Source organism: Poecilia formosa, unplaced genomic scaffold (genome assembly GCF_000485575.1).
Source record: "Poecilia formosa unplaced genomic scaffold, Poecilia_formosa-5.1.2 Scaffold4, whole genome shotgun sequence".
NCBI lineage: Eukaryota > Metazoa > Chordata > Actinopteri > Cyprinodontiformes > Poeciliidae > Poecilia > Poecilia formosa.
In genome coordinates this window covers 719,827-736,251 of record NW_006799943.1, presented here as the reverse complement: position 1 = coordinate 736,251, position 16,425 = coordinate 719,827, and the positions used below count along the sequence as shown (strand labels likewise).

General features: G+C 40.0%; 2 protein-coding genes across 2 annotated transcripts in view; both read left to right on the top strand.

The window, feature by feature from the left end:
• Positions 1–2,487, top strand: part of LOC103142457 (V-type proton ATPase 116 kDa subunit a-like) — a 28,458-nt gene extending 25,971 nt beyond the window's left edge. Inside the window, exon 22 of the mRNA XM_016674680.1 lies at positions 1,186–2,487. Coding sequence (XP_016530166.1) covers positions 1,186–1,279 — 94 coding nt within the window. The 3' untranslated portion in view covers positions 1,280–2,487. The remainder of the gene's footprint in view (positions 1–1,185) is intronic.
• Positions 2,488–4,119: 1,632 nt separating this feature from the next.
• rfng (RFNG O-fucosylpeptide 3-beta-N-acetylglucosaminyltransferase) lies at positions 4,120–15,528 on the top strand. Its single transcript, XM_007558515.2, has 9 exons — positions 4,120–4,389; positions 6,177–6,728; positions 9,090–9,138; positions 9,225–9,327; positions 9,969–10,122; positions 10,292–10,377; positions 11,661–11,826; positions 13,183–13,268; positions 14,603–15,528. The coding sequence occupies exons 2-9, from the start codon at positions 6,285–6,287 to the stop codon at positions 14,676–14,678; spliced, it is 1,164 nt and encodes a 387-aa protein (XP_007558577.1). The 5' UTR covers positions 4,120–4,389; positions 6,177–6,284; the 3' UTR covers positions 14,679–15,528.
• Positions 15,529–16,425: the final 897 nt, after the last annotated feature.

Below are 16,425 nucleotides of genomic sequence, written 5' to 3'. Positions count from 1 at the left end.
CCATCATCTCCTGGTACCACCAGCTCACCACTAACCACCCGGTACCAGAGAGGGTGGATGAATGATAGGGAGGATCATTACAGCATACCAACCCTGTGAGGTCCAGCTGGGCCATAACAGTGAAAACTTGTGGAGTAAATGCGTCAGTATCTTTGGAATAGTAAAAGATACAACCAGATATATATTCACATTCAACACTGGAGGAGAGAGGGCTGTGGTGAATGTGTTTGGGTCAATGTGGCTCTAGTGTAGCAACTTTGACTGGTCAGCATGACAACAAAAGGACCATAAACTGGCAAACTGTCAAAACCAACTAGCATCAATGCAGGGAGTCACTCTGTTTTATTATAATTTTGCTTAAATTATTTGCTTTTTTAAATCAAACTGATAATAATTTGATTTAATATGGAATCATTTATTTCATTGTAGATGTAACTGAAAGCTCACCGTCTGTTGCAGCAGGGTTCTTTCATCCTTAAAGCTGTTTTCACAAAGATGACTGAATGGAAATGTGTTGAAACGAAGCCGCAGTCAGTGACCAGTCTGCCTTTCACACTCACTGCTGAGGAACTCTCTCCGACACAGAGACACACACAAATACACACCTAGTAGAGTCCGTTTTCCACCTCCCCAGCTGTGGAGAGAAGCAGATAGAGGGATCTCTTATTTCTGTCCTCTCTTTAAGTGTTGCCCTCTGAGCGCTCTGGCTGGCCAAATATTTGCCACAACTGGGAGACATTCCTGGGCACTCCCTTTGCCGACCGAGGCCAAGATGCAGCTCCTGTTGGAACACACTTTGACTTTTCCCTCTTGAAATGAAGTCATCCAGCCCTCTCCTCGTCTGGGAGTAGGATGCAGATTTATGTGTTGAGGTTTATGTGACAACTCAGACTGATTGACCATTGGGAAAATACACCAGGTTCTATTTAAATAAAACGTTTATCTTTTTTTTTTTATTGACAAAAAAAGCTTGAAATGGAAATGGAGAGCCACCTGGAACGCAAACTACTTAACAAACAAGACTCTAGATGTGCTTAAACCAGACAGTCAGGTCTTCACTCCTCTAAACATTCATGCTTTATCACTAATGTATGCTCTTTTAAGCATTTACTTTATATTAATAAGACTTGATTTAACTTTAATATGTTGAACAAATATGTTTACTGCCTGGTCTTTTCTCCTCAGGGTGGAGTTCCAGAACAAGTTCTACACAGGTCAGGGCTTCAAGTTTGTCCCCTTCTCATTTGAGAGCATCCTGGAGGGGCGCTTCGATGACTGACCCGGTCCAGGCCCGTTCACAGTGCAGTCACAGTCCCCAGCCAGCCCACTCTGCTTTGTCAATGTGTTTGTCTGCATAAGACCTACTGCGGCTCTCTGTCTCCCCCTAGTGGCATCTAGTGAATCAGTGTTATGCATGAGATGTAACAGTCCTTCTGAAGACATTTCCAGCGTGCTGCCTTCACATGGAAATAATGAGTTGTTGTTTCTGTCATCCTTAGTCGTAAAATGCCAGCCTTCCTTCATTTTACTTTTATCTTTCATGGTGAGTCATGTTTGTGTTGAGAGAACGTCTGAATCACTCTGTTTTATTTTGTTTTCCCAGTTCAGAGTTAACAGATAGGGCTCTAGAAAGGAGCCTGAGTAATGTTTGAGTTTTTAAACCGCCTCAGCATTTCACCTCATTTCCAGTATAATGAATGGATGAGTGTTCACTGACTAACACTCAGTCAAATCAGTCAAAAGTTCTGAGCTTAGAATTATAAGTTAAGTTAAAAGCTAAAGACAAGTTAAAAGTTGAAACCAAAAGATTTGAAAATTTCTTTTCAGCATGTTCCAGGCCTGGATATGTGTGGAAAAAGAAAATAAGTGTATGGAAAAGTATTTATTTATTTGCTGTCTTAATTTTTTCTGATATATTCTGCCTTGTTCCTCGCTTCTGTCCTTTCTTTTCATTCACAGGAAGAAAGGAAGAATGTCCTTTCTTCCTCTCTCCTTCCCTCTATCTCTTCCTTATGCTCCTACTTCCCCATGTTTTGTTCTTTCTCTCTCTTGTCCTTTTTCTTTCCTTCCTTGTGCCCTATGTCCCTTCATTTTTCCTTTTTTCTTCTTTTATTTGTCTCCTTTCTTCCTCTCTTGTGGGTCTCATTCTCTCCTTCCCTATGTCTTTCCCTTCTTTTTGCCTTTCTTTTATGGTTGGTTCCTTCCTTCAGTCATAGAAAATCATCTCAAATTATTTGACAAAAAAAACAAAAAAATTTTATCTTTTGCATCTCACAATCATCCTATTACTGTAATTCATATCAAGATTGTGAATTGTATCCTATTTTGGTGTAAAAAAAATCAGAGATTATCTTTAAATGTGGGACTGATTTGCTCAGTCTAGAAAACTGAATCAAGCTGTTCCTGTTGATGTACTGTGGTTTCTGATGTTCATGTCTGACCTGTGTGAACTCTGTGGTTAATTAAAGATGGAGTGTTCAAACAACAGCTGCATGAGATCTTTTTTAAAATGTCCTCAGCGACACAGACTGAACTTGATGTGCTGTCAGAAAATAGCCCTGTTTGTGGCCAATCAACAGAACTTGGTGGTGACTCGAGGTAGGAAACATCGAATCCATGAGGTCTAAGTTTTAATAAGTAATCTTCTGCTCTGCTTCAGAGCTCTAAAAAGGTCTATGCTGAGCACAGTCTCATTTTTAGGTCTATAGGCAGCATAGTGATTTCTATCAATCATTAATAATAAGGCAAAGTGTCTAATAAAACAGAACCTGCACAATAACAACCAGATGTTTTCTTTCTTTGGTTAAAAATATTGACAGAAGAATTATTTTTTTTTCGGGAAAGTTGTTATAAAAAAAAAACAACTTTCCTGAAGAAGTCCCAGCTTCATATAAGAGTATGAGACACCTGATATCAGTTTATATTGCAAAGTAAAGTCTCTTCATTGTACTCTTGTACTCTTCTTCTTTCATCAGTTGCTTTTTCCAATCGATCCATTTTAGAATTGTAAGAAGTTCAGCAGTTATCCTCTTTGGAACTCAAAACCAAACTGTAAGCAATTCAAAGGAATGTCATGTTAGTGTGTATTGAGAACCCAAATGTACAGAGGCAGAGGTGTAATAGTGAAGACTTTAATGAGGAACCAGGATTTCCATAAAAACCTAAAGGAAGGCACATGTGAACGGATAACAGCAGATAAAATCAGAAGCCATCTTGGCTCCACGAGTCTCTTGGTTCATCATTGTTCTCAGCAAACAGGGGCTTTAGCAGTCATTTTGTCTCTTTCATAGCCATTAGGAAGAGCCTTCATGGGAATTATAAATGCTGTGACATTTTAGTTACAAGTTTTGGTAACACTTTATTTGAAGGGGGTTGAATAAGACTGTCATGACACTTTCATTAACATGACATAACACCTGTCATCAACATGAATAAGCCTTCATGAATATTTATGACTGTTGTCATAAAGCGTCATTCGGTAAATTATGACACTTTTAATACAAAGTTGACATTATCCAAAATGTCTTTGTTATGATAACTTGACATTAACCAAGAAATCATTACTGATATAAATTTGTTATAAAATTATTACTGATTGCACTTTAAAAATCAGGTAACTTTATGTTATTAAAGGTAACGTTTAAACAGTAATTATTTCTTGGTTAATGTCAAGTTGTCATAACAAAGACATTTTGAATAATGTCAACTTTGTCTTAAAAGTGCCATAATTTACCGAATGACGCTTTATGACAACAGTCATAAATATTCATGAAGGCTTATTCATGTTCATGACATGTGATATGTCATGTTTATGAAAGTGTCATGTCAGTCTTATTCAACCCCCTTCAAATAAAGTGTTACCCAAGTTTTCAACATTTTTGTATTTAACTGAATGCAGCAACAAGCAATTCTTTACTGAAATATGCAGAAAAAAGTAGGTTTAATCTATTGCTCATTGTAATTTAAGACCGCAGGGCATTTGGGTGAAATTGCCATTTTAGTGTGCCACCCTTCTACAGTTTGTGGCCTTTCCCTGCAATCCCCATCTAAAAACGTCTGCTTTTATTTGTTGAAAAAAATAATCGCTGTTTTATTTTGAAAGTTTGAACCGGATTTGCTTTACCTCCTCGGATGCAGCTCGAGTTTTAGGAATGTGTCTGAGAGTTCGGAAGAATAACGTCTTTCTGTTGCTGACCTGTCCTCAGATAGACAGACGGCTGTGTGTGGGACCAGGGGCTCGGTTAGCACCGCCGTCAGAACCTGAAGGAACACACTTGCTCCGGTTCCGTTCTTTTATTTAGCGCGGTTTAGAACTCACAGGGGCTGTTTGGGGTTCGTTTCTGCTGCTTCTGTTTCCGAATAGTGTAAAAACAGAAGTACCTTATGAAGGTAAGTTGCTGATAGATGATATTCTTTGTTCCACTTTGTGAATGTCTCTGTTCAGAGTGCTACTCTTCCAGGTGTTGAACCTGAAAAAGCGCCCAGGATAACTCAGGATTCATTACTTCGTTGGGATAAGGGATTATTTGGGCAATCATGCTACCGCGGCTCCAAAGCGCCATTTAAAGAGCCGGAAATGACTTCCTTTAATTTCATGTAGCCAAGAAGAAGAATTATACTAATGAGAAGGACTCTATTTTGACTTAATAATAACTTTTTTCAGGGGTTTCCACTGTGGTGGCAAACTTCTGAAATTGTTTTCTGTCAGCTTTATCTGTTGAAACTATTAGAACGAAGTTAACCAGTAATCTGCCCCATGACATCTAAGACACAACTTTTAAAGGAGACTCCTTCAGTTGGATGATGTCTTCCTGTGGCCCCTGCTGGCTCCTTCACACAGAACGGGTCTCATTTTCAAATTAGATTTTTATTTGTATCTCAACCACACATCTACACAGTTTATGTCGTTACCCTACTAATCAAAGTTAGACAACACACATACTTTATGCTCTGTTATTCATTATTTCATCCTATATAGTTTTTAAGTTCTGGGGATTGATCTATTACGATATAGAAAGAAAGTATTGTCATTCCTTATTGAACAAAGCTTAAATGGCAAGCTGCTCATGAAAAGCTAACCACAAAACCATAATTTCATTTGTTTAGCAACAATGAATGTTACTTTGATATTTTCTTCAAATGAATAGAACAGAATATAATAGAATAGGATAGAAACAGCTTTTATTGTCTCTCACTGGAGAAATTCAAGTTTAATAGCAGTATTGATAAGATAAAATCAATAAGATCGGTGGATAAGATCGACTTCACATGTGTCGACCAATCACCAATCTCCCAAAATTAAGGAAATCGGTGCAGATGACTCGACTGGCTGATAACTCGGTGCACCCCTAGTAACCTACTGTGATGACAATTGCAGTGGTTGCTATGACAACAATAAACAAGCAACAAGCTTAGGATCAGCTCTCCCCTCGCTCCCATTTAACTTGTACATAAATTAATTACATTACAACTATTACTCGGTAACAATTTATGAGTAATCTACCTACGTCTGTGTAATGCTAATATAAATATCAGTGATATTTACAGTAGTACTTACTGTCAAACTAGCAAAATTAGCTCAGTTAATGTAGCTTTTATCTGCAAGCTAAGACGGTTATGTAGCATACGCATACGTGACTACAGGTACCTACTCTGCCAGCCACCAGAATCTTATATTCCTGAAAAGAGTTCGGACCTTTTTTTTACAAATCAGTTTAAACATTAATTGTAATTAATTAATTAATTGTGGATTTCAGGCGAAGCTCCTCCATGTGCTTTGCGATGCCTTCCCTACCAAGATGGAGGTTGAGTGGGGTGGATCACTTCCGATTCATACTTGTGGGAACCTATGGTGGGAACTGTGAAGAGCCATGTTGTAATAAATTCTGGAAGGCGGAGTTTCAGAAAGAGTAGGAGTTTTTAAAGAGACAGAGGACCAATTTCAAGGCATTAAATTGCAAAGTCAAGTTTCTTTGGAGTCGCATTTGATACAGCATTTCTATAACAACTGAAGGGAACATAGTTACTTCACTGTGTTAAAAAATGGCACTATGTGGCTGGAACACACATACTACTTTAAAACAATACAGTTTATATCAAAAATTATTTATTAATAAATGACAGTGGTTATTATTTTTTGCATGATTGGTTCGACTCATTTTGTATTATTATTACAGGATCATTGTTCTTTTGAGTGAAAGTTCTGACCGCCCCTGCACGTTTCCATGTGATGGAATGATGCCAGCCCACGACGGTGTTGGGAGCAACTGCAGCCCTGGAGGCTGATGACCCCGCCTCATTGGCCAGCCAGGATGCACATAGCCTCGGTGGGCGTCAGTAAGTCCTGCTTCCTGTTCTCTCTTGCTCTCTGCTCCCTCCTGCTGCTGCTCATCCCGGCCCTCCAGTCGCCCCCCCGCCAGCTGGAGCCGCCTCAGCCCCGACCCCACGCTAAGTCTGCCTCATCAGAGCAGCATGCCAACCTACCAACAGGTACCGCCAGCGCTGGCAGCACCAACACAGATGCAGGGCTCAGTAGGAGTTCAGAGGTCATAGCAGAATCCGCTAGAACTGACGTTCCCTCTCCCAAGAGAAATGTGGAATCCTGGCCTAGGAATACTGACCAGCTGGAGCTGAAGGACATTTTCATCGCAGTGAAGACCACCAGGAAGTACCACAGGTCCAGACTGGAGCTGCTGTTCCAGACTTGGGTTTCCCAAGCCAAGGAACAGGTGAGTGATGCAGCTGGGCATGCTAAACCATTTGGAGAGAAATAAGGAGTCAATATATCCTGATGTTATTTTGTAGCTGGACTCATTGATGGTACAAACAAATTTGAATAATGTTTCATCTACTGATGTTTTGCATGGGACCTCTTAACTTTTTTTGTATAGCTTGTAAAATAATTTTAATTGTTCAGCTGCAGTGGTGTGAAGAAGTAGTTGCTTCATATTTATGGATACACAACATATCGGCACTAACATCGGTGTCGGTTCAATGAATAAAACCGATATTTATTTCCATCTTGCTGCCGTTTATTTCTGGAGGGAGAGGAGAGAAAGTTGGTCATGTGACAAAGACAGTGATGCAGCAAAGGACTGTGGATCTTAACTGAAGCAGCGATGAAATCATTGTGTGACTGCTTTTTTCCAAGGTGTGAAAAGAGAACTGAAATATATACTATATGTATAAAATATCAGTTACTGGCCATTAAAACAATATTAATATCAGATAAAGATGTCGGTGCATCCCTACTCATTATTATTATGATTTGTTTTACTTTTGCTCTGATTAAAATGTTTTAGATGTCAAACAAGTATAACCTGAGTAAATTCAAAAAGCTTTTTTAAATAACTGATAAAAGTTATTTAGCCCTGAACCTAAACTGATTACTATCTGATGTGTAGAATCAAGAAATGGTTTGTGTCAGATCAGATGAAGCAGGAGCGAAAAGCTTGAAAAGCAAAGCCTCACGCCTCTACCGAAAGAAATTGTAGCGTAGCAGAGAGGAAAGGAGGCGGAGCTAGGAAGGATAAGCAGCTTGGTCACCAGGATGATTGCCAGCACTAAGACCAGCCCCTGGCTCTGATTGGTTGTTGTTAGTTAGGGCTGGGAGCACTGGGAGAAGACAGAGGAGTTTTCTGGATGCTGGATGTTCCTGCTAAAGGCAGAACTGGTTATTAGGTTTAGGAGACATTTACAGGTTGGTCTGACTAGTCTTTTCCCTTAATAGACCAAATCACATTTGGAAACTTTACTGTTTACTCAGGATATATCTTTGTCTTTTATTTAAATGTTTGATTATCTGCAACCGTTGGGCTTATCACAGCAGCAGTTTGTTGTATTTGTGCTCTGAGTCCTTGGCCCACCAAGTTCTGAACACACACAAACACACACTGCTCACACCGGCAGAGAGCAGCTAGGTCTTCCTGCCAGCAGTAAAAAGAAGATTTGTTGCTGACAGTTAATTTAAAGTCTTTCCACTGCTGTTTATGGCAGTCTCCATGTGCACAGAGGGATCGCATATTTGAGCAATTAAAGAAATTATTAACATCTGATTCCACGACAGCTGGTTGAACTTAACTTATCTCATAAATGCTGGTCCACAGTTTGAGCCTTTCTCTTCTGATATCCAGCGTTGCGTTGAGTTTTTTAATTTTTTTATTTTAATCAACAAATATTTGTCTCTAAATGTACAAACATCAATGTTTTTGCCGTTGGTAAACACCAACGGCAAAAACATTGATGTTTGTACATTTAGAGGTTACCATGGTGAAGGGTCATATCTGGGATCGTCTATAACTCATCGTGTCAAGATGCCCAACTCATCTCTCATTCTCATTAGCATATGGAAAACAGAATCAGATTCTGTTCTGCATACAGTAGACCGGGATCAAAATGAGTGATGCACAAAATGTTTGCATCAACATGGCGACTGGCCAATGTTAGTCATGGTTTAATGTATCGGCATTGGTCTGATAAGAAGAACTGGGCCAACATTAACAGCCGATATTTATTTCCAGCTCGTTGCTGTTTGTGTTTCTGGAGGGGGAGGGGCTTCGTCATGTGGCGGGGTTAGAGATGCAGCAAAGGATTGTGGGAAGCTTAACTGAAGCTGTGTAAGCGGTGTGGTCATTTTACAATGTCGAAATAGTAGGAAAATATTTAAAATATCAGTTATCGGCCATAACAGCAATATTAACATTGAATATCGGCACTGGCCCAAATTTTCATATCAGTGTATTCCTATTTAAAATCTGTTTCTATGGTTATTTATTATAGGAGGAATCCTTTAAAAGAATCAATCAGAATTTTTGTGAATTTCTTTGTGAGTATCTTGTTTCTGTTGATTCAGCACTCTGTGGCCTCTTTGTTCTAAAACCACAGTCGCATGCAAGCAGCTCGATGTCTCAGCTAGTGAAGCTTGCACACTAAGCGAAAGGGCTGCAGATGCTAAGAACCCTATGATAGTCATAATGTTTTGCTTTGATTATTTCATAACTGCCAGCAGATGATCCGATTGGCCCTTTAACATGTGGTGTGAACTGCTGTTTGTTCCCACTAACACACTAAGGGGCCTCTCTCTGTTCCAGACCTTCATATTCACTGATGGTGATGACAGGGAGCTGCAGCTGAAGACAGGTAAGCAGCTGAAGTGAAGAGTGTTGCTGTTCTGACCACATCAGCCTGTCTGTATGCCAGATTATTCTGGGATGTCTCTGCCTCAGGAACTAACATCATCAACACCAACTGCTCAGCTGCTCACAACCGACAGGCTCTGTGCTGCAAGATGTCTGTGGAGTACGATAAATTCATCGAGTCCCAGAAGAAGTGAGTAGCACATTCCGAAACACAGATACGATGTCAGGGTTCCTACCAGGTGGCAAAATGTCTTGAGTTTGGTTTTTTAAAGTCTCAAAATGTACCAAAAAATGTTTGTATTTCTGGGCTTTCGTTGTCTCTTTCTTCCTTTTTTTCGTACTTGCTTCAGTCCGTCCATCTGAAAATCGGCTCTAAAGAATCTGGGGCTTTCATTAGAAAATACAGACCCATCCAATAAATCAGAATGTTATTGAACAGTTAATTTCCTTCAGTAATTCCTTCACCAATTGAAACACAGATTATACATTGTTTCCATACAGACTGATGTTATCCAGGAGTTATCTATGATTTTCTGCTTCCAGTCAATGAAAACATGAAATTCAAGTTCAGAATATACATGATCAGACCAATAATTTTTTTTAAACACAGAAATTACACCTTAATCAAAAGTATGTTTAATACTTGCTTAAAGGTTATTTTTGAACTGTGCTTTTAATCTGAGACATGAGTCTGATCAGGGCTAGAATCTGACTGTCTGAAGGATTCAGAGTAAACCAAATATCCAGCTGTTGATGATGATGATGATGATGATGATGATGATGATGACTTTTCTTGACCGATGTGTGTTTCTGATGTTCTGTGTGTTGTAGGTGGTTCTGCCATGTGGATGATGATAACTATGTGATCCTGCCCAGTCTGCTGCGACTGCTGTCCTCGTACCACCACAGCCAGGACATCTACCTGGGCCGGCCCAGTCTGGACCACCCCATAGAGGCTGCAGAGAGGGTGAAGAGCGATGGAACGGTCAGCCTGCTTAGACCTTCCTCAGTTTCCTGCTCCTCTCACTGCATCACGTATAAACCTTTTTAGAGTTAGCAGATTTGAATTGGCCAGTGTTTTAAGCAGTGACTTTTTGTGTTTTTCTCTTTTGACCTGGCAGAATTTGGCTGATTTGCCATCTTCTTCATTTCAGATGTCTGTGAAGTTCTGGTTCGCCACAGGGGGAGCGGGGTTCTGCATCAGTCGAGGTCTGGCTCTGAAAATGAGCCCCTGGGCCAGGTGGGCAAACCGTCACAATAGTTATTATCATCAGAAACAGAACGATAGGAGAAACGCTACATTTATATCCTCTGAATATAAGTAGATGGGATGATGATTATCAACGTTTGTAATGAAGTGACATTTTAGATAAAAAGAGATAAAATAACTAGTAGTGGGACTCGATTTAAAGGTTTTAAAAGATTTTATCACATTAATTGCAGCATCTGTGATTAATTGATTGCAATTAATCACATTTTAATCTAACTATACATTGATTTAAAAAAACAAAACAAAAACACTTTCCTTCAAAACCATTTTTGCTCCTAGATTATTGAATAAATAGACATGTGAACTCAACCGCAAATATATTTATTGCTTTTAATCAGTTATTTATGTTACTCAGCCATCAGATTGGTGGAAAGTTTTCTATTAGTAATTGAGCGCTCCGTTGTTTCAGCTTATGGCCCACTTCCTCTCTAGTAGATGCTGTTCTTGTGGTGGATGAGACCCAGTTCTGTGACTTTGCTACCAGCTGGGCTAACAAAGGGGCCGAGTTCCCATCCCTGAGGGGCTCCATGTTCTGCATGGGGATGTTTGTCTGCAGGGGGCCCAAGAGCCAGATGTTGAAACCAAGCTGCCTTGGTTTCTGCGTTTGTTGCTGCAGGAATGGGTTAAATGTTTAATCAAAATCTATGAAGAACATTCTGACATTCGGTCCCAGATGAGTGAGGGCAGAGGATGCTGCATCACTGATGTGGTGGGTTGAATGATAGCAATTCGGAGGAAGGATTTGATATGATTTGTGACTAGATGTTCAGAAAGATGGAGGCTAGCATCTTTCTGAACATCTAGTTCAGAAAGATGTAAGCATTTGTCAAAATGCTTACATCTATGTAAGCATTTTGACACATGCTTACATAGTTGTCAAAATGTAAGCATGTTCAGAAATACAGAGTGTTGTAGCAGTTCTGGACAGAGCTGCACAAAGTCCACTTAAAACACAGAATCCATTTCAGACAGTTTGGTCCTTTTAACAAACAGGCTGAAATACCAGATGATGCAATCCCATTGTGACCACATCAGCTAATCCTGCTGAGTATTTCAGGTAGCTGGTGAGCTTGACCACAGTTGTGCCTTTACACACTATTTCCAGGCTTGTATGTTTTGTTTTTTGTAGTGTCTAAATCGCTGCAGACACATTCGCAGTCATTAGCCAGGTCACACATTCACCTGGAACATGTGTGGAGTTTAAACAGGAAACGTGGAGTTGTTCTAAACGCTGAAACATTTTGTGGTTTCAGTTTGGGAAACTTCATCACCACGGCAGAAAAGATCCGCCTCCCAGATGACTGCACCATCGGCTACATCATCGAGGCGCTGCTGGAGGTCACACTCACTCACACACACCTGTTCCACTCTCACCTGGAGAACCTGCAGAAGCTGCCCGTTCCCACCGTGCTCCATCAGGTGAGTTAGCAAGCACCTCTTACTATTTCATTCATTTTGGAATTTTGCTTTCTGGCCTCTTTATGAGGCACACTTTTCAGTTGCACAACACATAGAGCAATTTAGTTGATCACATTGCAGCAACGTGTGGCATTTTTGGGAATTATCCAGCTGGCATCATGTGCATGGGCCCAGCGGTCCACATGAGCAGCTGAAGCAAGACAAAAAAACAATCTGCAACTAAAACTCACTGAAGAAAACTACCTGGACTGGAGGAGTAGTAGTTAAATAACTGAAAATGAGTGTGAATATGACAAGTGGATGGTTTAAAGGAAAATGAAAGGAGAAAGATGTGTGGTGATTAAACGGGTGGTATTATGTATTATTTTATTGTATAATCAAGTAACAATGTAACCTTCAGTTGATATAAAATTGCTGCATATATTAAACATAACTTAAAAGAAACTTGAATTTGCATCATACCTGTATGTGACACCTTGAATTGGGCCGCTGTCTCTTTAAGAGGCTCCTAGTCTTTCAAACACTCTGCCTTCAGCTCTTCATCACAATATTTTTCGATTGATGCCGTTTACAACAGTTCTTATGAGTGTTGTAGTTGGTCTAATAAACCCAGTAGATGCACAGTTCCTCCAGGTGTTGGCTAATTGCTGCTGCTAGTCTAGAGGAGCTGAGTTGGGGAGGTGTGAGGCACAAGCTCACTGGAGACTGCAGGTCCAAGGAAGAGCTTTAGGTAAATAGGTGGAGCTTTGTAAGTGCAAGCCTTTAGGTACCACTGACTGTTTGCCACGGGAGATGCAAAGATTCCTCAAACAAGTATGGGGAAAAAAATCAAAGCAACACTCCAGGTATGTTTTCCATGAGGGAATAAAATCATAATTGTATAGGGCTCAGAATAGTTCATGTTAGACAATACTACCCCTTTAGTCGTTTTCTAATCAAATGTTGGCAGACTGATTCAAAGCTTCCTGAGAGACACTGTCCATTTTACTGTAAAATTCAGTTTGTTCAACCAGTTTTCTGTCAGTTCTATGCTGACCACTATTTGAAATGCAAAACCATAATGATAACAGAAAATCTTAACTAAAAAAAAATCTAATTATCTATATTAATGTTTCTAATTTTGTATTTATTTTTTTTATTTAAGAAAAAATGTATGAAGTGTGACTAAACAAAGGCATGTACAGTTACACCCACTGCAGTTTTATGTCATGACTCCATAACTGAATATTGCTGCTGACCGTGTCCACATGTTTTATGACCAGTGGACCAAAGGGGTGTCCAGTACCAACAGGGTGTTCCTGACACAGTGTTTTTTTTTTCTTCTATTTTCTCATTTCTCTGCATGTCTTTCACAAGGTCACTTTGAGTTATGGAGGCTTTGAGAACAGAAGAAACGTGGTCAGCATCGTTGGGGGATTTTCTCTGACTGAAGACCCCACCAGGTGAGCAGCAAGTGTCTTTTTCTGCATTGACTTTCTGAAGGTTTCCCAAACAACCTGAGCTCCTGTGGAGAGCTCTGAACTAACTGAGTGTTTCATGAATCCTCCTGTCTGTGTGGATGGTAGATCATATTTGATGCTCTTCGCTGGCTGAAGTTAGGACCTAACAAGCAGACATTTAGCTGTTATCTGCTGGGCCTTAACACCTAGATTAAGCTAAAGCTAGTAGCAAACCTTAGCTTGGACCTCTTCAACAATGGTAAAATTCTCAGTCACAACTTTTAAAGAAACTGAAGTCAGTAAGACTGATTGTAGTGAATGTACGCTACAGTATAAGAGCAGGACAAAGGGAGACTTTGTCCTACAGATGGATAATGCTGTGATGTTTCTTTAAACTGCTGTGACATTTTGGATCTGGAGTTGAATGAAGGGATTTACACTACACAAAAACCGACATCAAATAAGGTTAAACTTTGTTTTAAGTCATTTAGAATAATCTAACTTATTTCTGTTTGCTTGAATATTGAGAGTGAGTATTTATCATTTAATTACCTTTCGATATTACCATTCACTAAGATTAATGCACCGTTAAACAAGTTTAATGTTCCTGTAAAGCACCTCAAACACCTCAAATGCTTTTGTGCGTGATATCATAAAAAAATTACAAAAGCCGATATAATGATATCGGCTTTTGTAGGATGTAGGATGATGGCATCCTACATCAAGAATAGGCTGATGGATGAACCTCCATCAGTCTGGAACAACAGGCCGGCATGTGCCAGAGCAGAACGGGTTCTGGAGCGAATCAGCACCAGAACAAAACGCTGCTAAAGCCTGAAAAGCTGTTCAGTCAAAAAGAAGCCATTAAAAGCAGAAGAAAAAGGCAGATTAGAGTCCAATGTAAAGACCATCATTACATTGGGGTCAAACCTTAGAATGCCGACCCGAGTAGTAATCCATACTGACCTAAAATGGGAAAGATTTAGCCTGGTTTATCAAGAAAAAAAAGGTTTATGTATTTTTATAGTTTGGACTGTATTGAGGTCTTAGTTTGAACATGTTACAGATGCAGATCTTGTCAGACTCGATCTCAGAGCTTGCATGCTAACCCATCACAGCCTTTTTGTTTTAAAAAAACTGACTGACTGACTCACTTAGCCTTCAGTCATAGAAAGTAGTTGTTTTTAGAACACCTGATAAAACATGAGATGCGACTTGAGAGATGCACACACCTTGACTCGTGGTAATACTGGACACACTTCCATGCTGAGTACAGGTAAAGCTTGACTTCTTAATACGGAAAAAACTCAACACTTGTGTCTCTGTCCATCCTGCAGATTTAAAACGGTCCACTGCCTTCTGTACCCAGACACTGAGTGGTGTCCAAAGTTAAAACCTGGACACACAAACTGAACATCCTGGAAACAACTCAGCCCAAGTGTTTCAGCAATAATTCAATATGTCAAAAATAACTTTGCTGTTCCTGGACTGATGTCATGTCAGTGAGGAGATGGTCCATCCGCTGTATTCCTCCTGATCCGGGAAGGGCTGGGGACAGCAGCCTCAGTAGCCTTCCTGCCCTGCAGCCCCCTGGTCCAGCTCTCTCTGGGGAATCCCACAGTGTTCCCAGGCCAGCAGAGGAATGCATTCCCATATCCTGACCTGGGTCTGGTCCAGAGGGATATGAACACCTCCAGAAGGAATCCTGACCAGCCAGCTCACCTGGCTCCTCTCTGCTGCTTATGGACGGCTAGTTATCTGCTGTTCTTTTGGTTCCACCCTGGTACTATGGTAGGTACATATTTTTATGCCATTTTTTTCCATAATTAAGTCAGAATTTCTGACTAAATGTTATAATCACCTGATGTCTGTTGCCAAGGCAACCCTTCAACCAGCAGCATTGTTAACTCGGGGAAACACCCAAAGATCTGGGGATACTTGTTGATGATCCTCAGACTGGTTCATTTTTTACCTTGCTCACAGACGTTTTGAAAAAAATTCAGGTTATGGAAAATGTGCAAATTGTGAGTCATTAGGCACACCTGGAAAAAAAACAACAAACAATCACCCTTCAATTTTCTATCTTCTGGTTTACTGACCCAAACTATCATTTCCACTCTGAGAACCGGACCTGCTCTTTCAGCCAGCACTGGATTGGAGAATTAGTCATTATCACCATCAAGCCCCGCCCCCGCCTGCACCAGCAGCTCACTGATTGCACAGGCATAAAAGCAATAAAGAAAACTATTCAGGGTGCAACTAACAGAGGAGTTTAGTTTTTTATTCGTATGCACATGGCAGAAAGAGATGAAAGCCTCACATGTCACCAGATCACATTTGGATTAATCCCACATTCAGCTGTCACAGCAGCCTGCTGGTTATGCCTGGAAAACCTGCAGGATATGAAGGAACTCTCTCTGGCCAAACGCATCAGGAGAATGAGAAGCAACATGGCAACACGGCACCAAGCAAAACAGACGCAGAAGAAGCTCAAGAACACATGCATAGATGAGGGTGATAAAAGATCCGGGCCTGATAAATTCACCTTCCTGTTGCATCTTTTTTTTTTTTAACACAAATTACATCAAAATGAGTTAAACTCAGTTAAACTGAAACCTGTTTAAAAGGTCATCCTGCAGTTTTTTTTGGCCATATTATTATTATTATTATTATTATTATTATTATTATTATTAATCATTAATGTGCTGAGCAGTATTTTTGCCTTCAGAATCACTGTGTGGACATGAAGATGTAAATGCAAAAGAAACACAGAATCAGCTTATGATTTAATGGAGCAGGTCACCTGATGTTTGTTAGATGGAAGACATGATAGAATAACCGGCTTGTTGAAACCTTCAGTAACTCTGAGGCAGGAGAAGTAATCATAATTGTTTGGTTTTTTTTAACTGTTACATTAGAGATTTTGCTCTGACTTTCACTTGTAGCATTTCCTGTTTTCAACTTTAGATGTCTCTCTAGACAAGGAGAGATCTCTGCAGGGAAAACACACAGAGAGCAGTTTAAAGATGGAAGCTGATCTGGACTCTTTACTGTTATGTGAAACACCTTTCAGTATTTTCATTTCCTTATAAAGATGTGATGTTTCAGTTTAATGAATGGCAGATTTTTTTTTTTTACCATTTGTTTGAATGTTTTATTA